Source organism: Periophthalmus magnuspinnatus, chromosome 20 (genome assembly GCF_009829125.3).
Source record: "Periophthalmus magnuspinnatus isolate fPerMag1 chromosome 20, fPerMag1.2.pri, whole genome shotgun sequence".
NCBI lineage: Eukaryota > Metazoa > Chordata > Actinopteri > Gobiiformes > Gobiidae > Periophthalmus > Periophthalmus magnuspinnatus.
Genome location: NC_047145.1, coordinates 11,830,095 through 11,841,082, shown reverse-complemented (window position 1 = coordinate 11,841,082; position 10,988 = coordinate 11,830,095). Strand labels below are relative to the sequence as shown.

General features: G+C 38.3%; 1 protein-coding gene across 1 annotated transcript in view; it reads left to right on the top strand.

Annotated features, from left to right (window-relative positions):
* Nucleotides 1-352: 352 nt before the first annotated feature.
* Nucleotides 353-10,988, top strand: part of cdh7a (cadherin 7a) — a 213,835-nt gene continuing 203,199 nt past the window's right edge. Inside the window, exon 1 of the mRNA XM_055230084.1 lies at nucleotides 353-741. Coding sequence (XP_055086059.1) covers nucleotides 508-741 — 234 coding nt within the window. The 5' untranslated portion in view covers nucleotides 353-507. The remainder of the gene's footprint in view (nucleotides 742-10,988) is intronic.

The window sequence follows — 10,988 nt, the reverse complement described above, 5'->3', positions numbered from 1 at the left end:
CTTAAAACCAGTCATGCCTGTTGTTTCGTATTGACTGTCTCATCATTTTACCCAGTTTCTCCGTATTGAAAAATGTCATTACGGGCACATCTCGGCTTATTGCAGCCTGCGAGCGGTAATTTTGCTGACAGCATTTCTGACTTTGCCTTCTCTCTCCTCTTTGTGTTCTGTCCCTTTCCTGATAGGTGCCAATTATACAGCCAGTGCGCCCAAGCGTCCCCAAGCCACGTGCGACCCTGTTAGCCGCCTATAATGTCAAATCCCCGGGCTGAAGCAGAAGAGAGGAGGAGGGAATTACCTCGCGTCTAATCGCCCGTCAGGAAAAGCCAAAAAAAGATGACCGAAACTGGACTTTTTTTCAACTGACCAAATCCATCCAACGTTGGCTTTGTTCGGACATCGTGGATAAGCCCTTAAGGTTTTGACGATTCCAGTTTTTTATTTTTTTTATTTTTTGACCGATTTTTGTTTTGTCGTATCCCCGGACGTGTTTGGAGCTCAGCCCAGATGTCGCTGGGCATGATGGGCATGTGCAGGGCCGTGGCTCTCTTGGCGATCCTCGTTGCCTGGAGGGAGAAGGCTTGCGAAGCGCTGGATCCGAGCTCAGGGGAAGCAGACAAGTCCCCACAGGCAGAGGGCGACTCGTGGGACGTCCTGCACAGAAACAGACGCAGCTGGGTATGGAACCAGTTCTTCGTGCTGGAGGAGTACACCGGGAATGAACCGCTCTATGTCGGAAAGGTAAGCCATGTGTGCAGTGTTGATGCTTCTGTACTGTCACGCTACATATCGCTTTTTTTTTTTAGTGTGTTGTTTTTGGAAAAAGGCAGAATGATAGAATAGAAAGAGATAAGAAAAACATTTCTACTGATAATAATGACTGCAAAAAGAACCAGCACATTTGAATCTTTTACTCAAATTATTGTGTTAAAGGGCCCATATTGTGTTATCTTCTGACCCATGTTATCATGTTGTTTCCTCATCAAAAACATACTTAGAGTTGCTTAACACGCAAATCCTGCATAATTAGGCTGAGTTCTTCTCCGAAACGGAAAACACTCTGTTCCACCTTATGATATCATGTGATAATACCGGAAGTTCTCTACTGAATGTTTAATCTCCATACACCTTCAGTAGAATCATTAGGATACTTTAGCCCCTAGAAATTCCAGACTCCACAGAACTAAAGGTAAAAGATAGGTGTTGACTTAAAAACTACCACTTTATGACATCACAAGGTGAAATAGAGCATATTGAGGTTTGGAGATGTAGATGGACTAATAACAAGTTTGTCACTCAAACTTGTGTGAATGAAACAAAACACAAGTCCAGGTATGTTTTTGAGAAGGTAACAGCATTATAACATGGCTTAAAGCTCATAAAGGTCAATTTTATGTAATATAGGACTTTTAAATGCAGTTTTGACAGTTATGTATAAAATCAATATTATTAAAATGTTAGTTGTAAATGTAGTTACCTCACATTTCACAAAAGCCTATATTCCTTCAACTAGGTACTCCTGGCCATAGACCTACTGCAATGATGCCCACTGCTATTCACAAGTGTCCCTTGTCACTTAACCGGCTGGATGTCACAGTCATGAGCAAATCATTCATGATTAGGAGTGGGATGAGACAATTTCCACAAAATAAGCCACATCACGAGATTGGGTCTCTGAGAATGAGACCAAATGAGGATGAGACTGACATAGTCTTTAATGAATTGTGCTGTTCAGTTCTTGCTGTCATTGTAGCACTGCTTTAAAAAAATAGTTTCTCAAGAAATGTAATTCAGCAAAGTTAACCATTTTTGTTCAAGGTAAATGTAAAAATGTGTGAACGATCTTGTAGCAATTTTCTCGTGAGATTTTGTGGCATGAGCTCTTGTCCCATCACTATTCCTGATGTATTTTCTTGGTGATTACTAATTGTTAGCCTAAACCAGTGAGCAATCACAAGATGATTCAAGATAAAACGTTCAAATTATGACACTGTATATGACACACTCTTAATAAATATTCAGGTACATTTTATAGAAATTTGGCGCCAACACACAATTAACACCGACATCTATTTAATTCAACAGTTTGGGTCCCTGAGTCAGTTGCATGGTTACTGCAGGGGTCCCGGCCTCAACGTTTTCAGAACCGTTGGCCTAAACTTTGGCATCACAAAAATAGACATTCCATCTTAAGGATAATACGAGTTTGAAAAAAAAATAAAATATGATTTGTCTATCTCATCCAAATGCACTGCTTGGAAGATGTTTCAAGTTACCAAAAAAGTGACCAAAACCATAAAACAAAATTAGCTCACCTTCATCACCGCAAATCTTACGTGGGGTCCCAATATTAGCAGAGGACATTGCCATTCTGTTCACGGATAGAAGATTCATAACGCCTTCGTTCTATGTCACTTCAATGTCATTTTCTCCCCTGATATTTGATGTTGATAATTACATTTTCTTGCTTCATTCCCATTGATTTTAGTATGTGCTTGGAACGTGTGGAAATGGGGTCCACTCTGAAGGACCTATAAATTACAGTTATACCATGTACCCAGGTGTGATAGACTGTCATCACCTGTCACAAGCCTATATTAATTTGACATTTAACATGCCACCCTGTAACCTTGACATGACGTGGAAAAAAATACATATTTACGACGCTCTAATGTTAGCCTAGCTTGTACTAATAAATGGCGACAGTAGCTCAGTTGGTAGAGTGTTGTCTACTGATATGAAAGCTGGCAGTTCAAATCCCACTCTTGACATAAAACATCATTGGCTGAGAAATCAGATCCACTGACCTACAGGTTGACGGTGCGATTCCAGCTCCCATAGACGAATACTGTGGTAATAGTTTTGTCCTTGGGCAAGACACTCAACCCCCTCGCCCCCAGTGTCTGTGTAGACTGGTGTATGAATGTATGTGTAAATTGGTGAGTGGTTCCTTGACGGGTGGAAAAGTGCTATGTAAAATGTGACAATTTTGAACTTTATCAGAACAAGTATGAGACCATATGGACTAGTATACGCCCATGGACCACTACGGAACCTAGCTGGACGACTGAGGGATTACACAGAGATAAGGCCACATGGAAATAAAGAAAGTACTACAATTTAATGCTGAAAATGACATTCGATTGTCTAAAGAAAGAGTGCATTTTATTATCATCGTGGTATCGGAATCGTTCTTCAGTATCGCGTCTATTCTTGAATATCGAAATCAAGTTTGAAAATTTAGTAACATAACAACATTTTATATATTATTTACATATTATCCTTCACTGAGGGAATTTATGGGACATTTTGCGTGGGATTGTAACCTTGAACTTAAAATTTGCAGATAACAGATTGTACATTGTAGATACTGGATTCACATACATTATTGAGAGCAGTACTAAATGACATTAGCTACAAGAACATTAGCTTATGCACCCATTAGATGTGTCTTGGGAACTGTGTGTGTTATTGACGGTCACTTGTCGTAGTAGGCTGTGTATTCATACGGCGTTTCCATGGGACACTGTAACCTTGACAGATGGCGGAAAACCGTTCACTCATGAATTTTCAAACTAACCCTAACCACGATTTATTTTTATAGAGTAGCAAAAAAATTAGGCTAGAGTATGTAGGCTAAAACCAAAAAAACTCACTTTTATCTGTAGTTTGACTCCGTGTCTTATTTTAAAGGTGCACTATGTAACTTCTTTGGTGAGGGTTTATCGCCTGCTTTTGTGTTGCATGGATATTTCCACAGTATGGCATTAAACTTGTGTACATATTCAGCTACAGGTGTTTTATTGCTCAGAAACATGCCTTGTCGCTCCACTGAAATTCACCTGTAACTTATTCTAGCTTGTTTCCATACATTTAATGACATACTGTGGAAATTTCTAGGCAAAGCTATGACATCTCCATGGAGACAAGGAAGGACCCTCTGACAGAAAAGCTATGTAGTGCATCTTTAAAAAGCTATTTTTGTTGGCTATCACATAAAATGACTTATCTTTGGAAAGTGAAGATGAACTACTACATGCCAGAATGTGTAGTAGTACATTTATCAAAGTACTGAGGTGCAGCAGCAGACTGTACTTTCAATATCAGGGATTATAATTGAGGTAGGTGTAGCTTTGTACACCAGAGTCTACAATCAAACCATTTAACCTTTTAATTCAAAATCCTAAGAAAGAATTTATAGGTCTTGGCCTGTGCTCCTCAAACTAGGATTGTGCAGACTCTTCAGTTCTAGTGTTTGCTTGAAGTCTATTTTATCTGTACTTGCTCCTCTTTTCGGTAAATCCTTGTTGAGACCTGGTTTAGATGTGGTGGTACTGGGAAGCCTAAATATTTTCTTAGCTGGTACTTGGTAAAAAAGTATGAGAACCACAAAGTCCATTGGTATCATTTGGTATCTGGTTTTGCTCTAGTGCTGCACAATACAAGAAAACAATGTGATATTCGATAACTATGTTTTGCATTGTGATAATGATATAATTGCGATATTTGAATATACTTTTTGGCACAATAAGTTCAGTTAAATTCAAACAAAAATGCACATACCTTCTTTTACTGGTCAAACTGGGTTAAAATAAAAACATAGCAAAGACAAAACCAAGGCCAACCCAAGTCTAATATTGCGTTAGCCAGTATTGCGATATTGATATTTTCGTAATATATTGTGCAACCCTATATAGAATCGGCACTGGCTCCCTGACAGCTTCAGGACTGACTAAGATTCTGTTGATGGCTTTTAAATGTCTCCATGGGTTGGCCCCTTTCTGTCTCTCTGAGCTTCTTTCTGTCCATGTTCCCAATAGAACTTTGAGATCAGCAGACCTGATGATTTTAGATGTCCCAAGGTCTCATCTAAAAACTAGAGGGGACTGGGTTTTTGCTGTATCTGGTCCCAGACTTTGGAACAGTCTTCCTCTGTGCATTAGAACAGCCCAGTCTTTACATATTTTTAAATCTTTGTTGAAAACTCACTTGTTTGCACTAGCTTTTCACACGAGCTGAGCAGGACTTTTAAACTTTTTTGTTAATATCGCCTTTGTACAACATTTTGCGCAGCAGTAGTTGTTATTAAATGCGCTTTATACATAAATTTGACTTGACTTTGATTAGGAAACTCACTTCACTACGCTCACTGGTTTTCACTGAAAGCCTGTTTGCATTCAGTAACAGTATTAACAGACTTCTACTGAACTGTATCTTACAAAACTTCGGCCAGGTCCTCCAATATGTTAAAACTGCTAACATTACTGGGACAATCACTTCTTATATGGGTGACCCGACGGTGGCTAGTGTCTCGCCATTACTCATCCGAAGCATAGGGGATACATACACAAACCAATTCTCATATCTTTCTTAGACCTATTTCCAACTGTGTAGAACTGGGCTCCCTGCACCTGTACCTCTATACACATATCAGTAAAACCGTAGTGTAATGACCGCTGAAACTGGGGCACAGTGGAACATCATACTTTTGTACATTTGTCCTATATAACTCTAACAAATGAAAGAGCAAAACACACACTAGGTAGGAATATAGAGAATTTGTATTGTAGCTAGCTGAAGTAGGTACTTATATAAATGTGCACTTTGAAGCCACAGCGCAACATGACAAGGTAATTTGCATTGTAATCTGTGGTTAGAAAATGTGTTAGGTCTTTGTTGTAGGCCTGGATGTCCATAAATCAATGTAATGCATGTGTTGGCAGGTAAATAAATACGAAGACGCCTGTATGGCATTTAGCGCTATGCATAAAAGGTGTAGTTAACATTCTATTGGTGACAGGCAATGACTAATTCTGCATTTTTAATCTAAGGGAATATAGGTTACATTGTCCTGGGGAAACAGCCCACTACACACTGTGAATGGTGAAAAGGTGTAAAGATGTATATAATTGCATTAAACGGTCATATGTTGATTAAATATGCAACTTTCCAAGGATTGTGTTCTGTATTATTTAAAAAGGCCCAATTATCAGACTATGTGGGTAATTAGGCAAAAAATAAATAAATAAAAAATAATAAAATAAAAATAATAAAATAAAAAATAAAATTAAAATAAAATAAAAACAAATAAATACATTTAAAAGATCTAATGAATTCTGAAATAAAAAAAAACAAGTTTACAATTTTAATTAATTCTGAATATGCCAGAAATATGGAGTCTCATAATGTATGCCCCTTATAATTGGACTATTCACTTTTCAACACATAACTTCAATAGGCTACTAAATTAAATTCTACTACTTGTACTACTAACAGTTTACCAATTAGACTGGGTCTGTAGTCGATGTGTTCTGGACGAATCACTCATGTTGGTGGTTTTCAGACTGTACAGTGTGATGACGTCATACTCCCAGTTGGAGGCAAGAGTTTTCCCTATTGATAGCATTGGTCTCAAGGTATTACAACATAATTTTACATTTTAACAATTAAAATTTTAGCTGCCCCCCATCTGTGTTCATTAATATTGACCTATAGACTGCTGTGATGTCATCTGAAACCCAGCAATTCATAGCTTGCAAGTTTTGGATTTGAGAACTACGTAACTTTTTTTTCAAATTTAAAGAGCTCTTTGGAGATATAAAGCTTAAAGTTTGTTACTTGTAAAATGTATGCATCTAAAGTAACAAAGTGTTGGAAAACTTAAGACAAAAGCCAGGTCCTGAGGTCATTAAAAGTGCTGTACCAGACTTTTACTGTCTTAAAAAAAAAAAAAAACAGAACTAGAGAAAGAAAAAATCCAGCAGTCCTAACATATTCCTCACTTTCCTCACACTTTTGCAAATTATTCACAGTGATGAGTTCATAACCGCATTTCACACCAATCAGAAGCCAGAGCATAGTTTTACAGTCACACCAATGCTAACAACAACTAGCATGCTAACAGCGTACTTCTTGGTTTGTGCAGGAGAAAACGCTTTATAATTAGTTGTAGGCAGCACGCAGTTGTCACATTTTGGCCTCAAGAACTATTTTTACAAGATATCTGTTAACACCTGTACAGCCTCTTTTAATCTTATTATTTTTTTCTATATGTATGTGATGTAGTTATTAGGCACTGCACACGTCTATACAACCCTTGGCTAAGACTTTTCTTTTTTTTACCCCCTAACATACAGACTACACACATCCTTTTACTATCCAGTCTTGTTGTTTGCTCAGTGTATCTAGGAAAATCTTGAACTCTATTGTACATTGTATTTCCTTACTGCTAAGTGCAATCTCCATTCTGCCAGATCTCAGTCCCTACAAATCATATATTTGCCCAGACATGGTGAAAAATGATTGTTCCGTACAGATGCCAGCATTACTCACTCAAGTTGAAAATGAAATGCAAACCACACTAGTGCATTATAAATCTGTCAAGCAGTCAGAGCTTTCCATCCAAACTTTACTATATATTCTGCAAGTTTGAACTCTGTTACTTTATGAAACTTTTGTTGACAGGAGATGGAAAAGCGAGGATTTGAACACCCAAATGTCATTTATATTTTTTCTTTGTGAAGCAAGAGTTCAATGGTGTATTTTAGCTATTGAAATTGTATTTTGGGCAGCTTCAAAGATTAAAACCCAAACCACCAGCTTTAGTTGTATGGTGTTTGAAGCTTAAAATATGTGTTATATAGTATTATAACAATATAATGTATTATTTGAGATTAACTGGTTAAAAATGTAATGCATGCTTTGGCAGGTAAATAAATATGAAAGTGTGTATGGTATAATGAGCCATGCATAAATGGTGTGATTAACACTCACATACTGTGATAAACTGTGATTAATTCTACATTTTCTATATAGGGGAATATAGGTTACTTTGTCCTGGGTGAAAGGTGTAAAAATGTAAATAATTGCATAAATCATATGTTGACTAAATATGCTTGCCTGGGATCAAGAACACCTGTGGATCATTATGTTATAATTTGCACATTGTAAATCTAAATATTAATCTAAAATGACTTAATAAAAGAAACAAGTCCGCTGACTTCTTCGTTAGAAAACTGTGGTGCCCAACAGGAGCAGACATTACCATAAATGCCATCACAAAAAAAGCACCTCTGATGGATAATGGCAGATCATGCCAGCGAGCAGATTTTTTTTCAGTTGTACCAAAATGACTATGCTGTGTTGCTGAATCCTGAGTGTATCACTGATTACGAAAATAACATTGGAGAATGAAGTAAGTAGATAGCTCCAAGTCCATTCTCTCCCTCGCTCCCCCTTCAGAGCGCTGTCACAACACAGTCAAGTTGCATCCCACTAAGGACACTACTGCACATCGCATCAGGTTTGTCAAGTTGTAGTGTAGTGTGTATTGTATTGTATCATGCTTTTGTATATTCATGGTAATTTGCTGTGCGGGAGCTTGGGTGACGTAGGCTTGTGGGCTGAGCGTTGGACAGAATCATGTTTTTGATGAGCGAACCACTTAACAACATGGTAGCAAGGTCCAAAAACTCCTTGGAAGTTTGGAATCCATTTGTAAACACTGTAGTTAAATAAGCAAGGTTTAAAGAGGCTAAAATTCACGCTAACTTTTCTCAAGCACAATTGACCTCTATCCATCTCTGCATCTATACTGCCATTAACACCAGATGTTTATTTTATCCATCCCTGAAATATCTCCCCATCCTTTAGCCAAGGTGAAAAGTGCAAGTGCTAGCCGAGGTGAGGAACTAGCTACAAATCACCGGGGTAACCGTCCGGCGCGCGCTCGAAAAATTCTCGACATCTATCTACATGTTGTGAATCCCCTAATAGCGTCGAACGGCAGAGTGATGGGTGTGCTGTCTCGGCTTTCGGCACTGCTGTACAAACGCTCAGCTCCTGCTTCCTGGAATGGGTTGTGCGCGTGGGCCAGATGGGTCTCGGATCGCTCTCTAGATCCCTGCTATCTCGGAGAGTTTTGGGGTCTTATTATTAAATTAGTTTTTGTCTTTCCGCTCTTCGGCAGGATAATCACTGTCATCTGCATGTATTTGCTGGGGCCTGCGCGCACAAGCCCATTTCCGCGCCGCCTCTGAACTGGATTAGCGTCTCCGCAAGGAATTAGGATACATTTGACCGTCCTATTGTTCCTCCTTCATTTTTGTTTCTGCCAGAGGGATGCTGCGAGGGAGGGAGGCTTCAATTACAGTGTTTTTTGTTGTTTTTTTTGCTTTTTTTGTGATACTTTTAGAGTTCAGATAAAGGTCACATCTATGTTGTGTTATCACGATACTAAAATTTCAAACTCAATTTCGATACTAGGGAATAGACTCAATACCGATTCTGATACGGCAATGGTAATAAAAATAAAAAAATAAATTAAAAAAACTCTTTAGACTGTAGAATGTCATTTTCAACATTAAATCATAGACTTTTATATTACCATGTGGCCTTGTATCTGTGTAATCCCTCAGTTGTCCATGTGTATACTAGTCTATGTGATCTCATACTTGTTCTGATACATCTAAAGCTATTCAGGAAAGCGTCATATCTGTCCTGTGAATGTAACTTTTTAGTATCAATCAAAAAGAAAGGAAAGAAATATCACAGGAGGCCAAAAAACATTGCAGATTTCTGCAGGATCAATGAACAAAGCACTAAACTCTGCTAATCTGAGATTAGATAAATTTGACTTTATTTTAAATCATAGGTGACCAATAAGCTCCTTCGTTTCACATGTGTCACTAAAAAACAAATCTGTTTTCACGATCACGTTAGACTGGGCTTGAGACGCAACAGAGAATGTGGGGATCAGACTGATGTCCATCTGTATGAAAATACTGAGATATTCTGGATTTGCCAGGCAAACATATTTGAGTTTTTTACAAGCATTGTTCCATTGTGTTCTATGAGTTGTCGTCAAAAACATACTTGAAGAGGTTTTATATGTCATCCATGCATGTTTGAGTATTCTTGCGATCTCTCCCAGGCCACTACTCAAACCCTCCTTATGTTAAGCCGTACAATCCTGCCAAGACTCAGCCCTCAGGCCTACGTCACCCATGTTCCAACATGGCAATTTCCCATAAATATATAAGCAGGATACAGAACAATACTTGACTTAGCGTGGGGACCATGGGCAGATGGGACTCAGAGCATGAAAAACATAACTGGAACATTTAAACTTTTTTCGAAACTATTTAATATGTTGTTTTCAGTGAATATAACCTTTTCAAAAGAATAAAAGGTAACATGGTGATCAATATATTATGTGATAACAATTAATATCACAGAGAAGTGTAATATCCCCTGTTTAAACCTCAATATCTTAGAACTACCCAGAATGCAGATTGAACCGTATGTTCCGTTGAAGTGGACAATAGCAAGTTCGGGCAGGTAATTTGGTAATAATTGTGTTTAGGGACCACATATTAGTCATTAGTCAAATATTGTGTATACCAAATATATAGCTTGTACAGTTTCTATAAGTTTGCTTTTACTTTTGAAATTTAAATCTCTCAAGGATAATAGCACAAAGCATGCCGATACTGTATGCGTTTATAAAAATATTACTCTGGCCCTGAGACTGCACTCGACAAATGCCTGTCATTGTCTAGTCCCTGCTATCATTTGCAAGTTAAAGAAAGAGGGCCAGCATGCCACCTTCAAGATCTGCTTTTGTCTGATTGCTTTTCTTGTTAGCGAATCCCCAAGGACCCGACCGGCCTGATTACGTATTCATAGATGTGTCGAGATACGCAACACGCCATATACACATTTGCAAGGATTTTTTTTTTCTCCAACGCACTATTCTTTCATTCTTCCATATATATTCATCGATCTTTTGATGTTGTCTACTATGCATAGCTTTTGAGCCTGTTGTCTTACAATGGAGTGTCAGACGCGCTGCATCTTTACACCTGACCTCTTGTGCAATCTCCGTAACCCTTTCCAAATACAAGAAATCAGATTCATTGACTCTCCCCAGAGGCGCCGCGAGGAGCCGGAGAGCATGTCACATTATCCGCGGGCTTAGATCATAACTG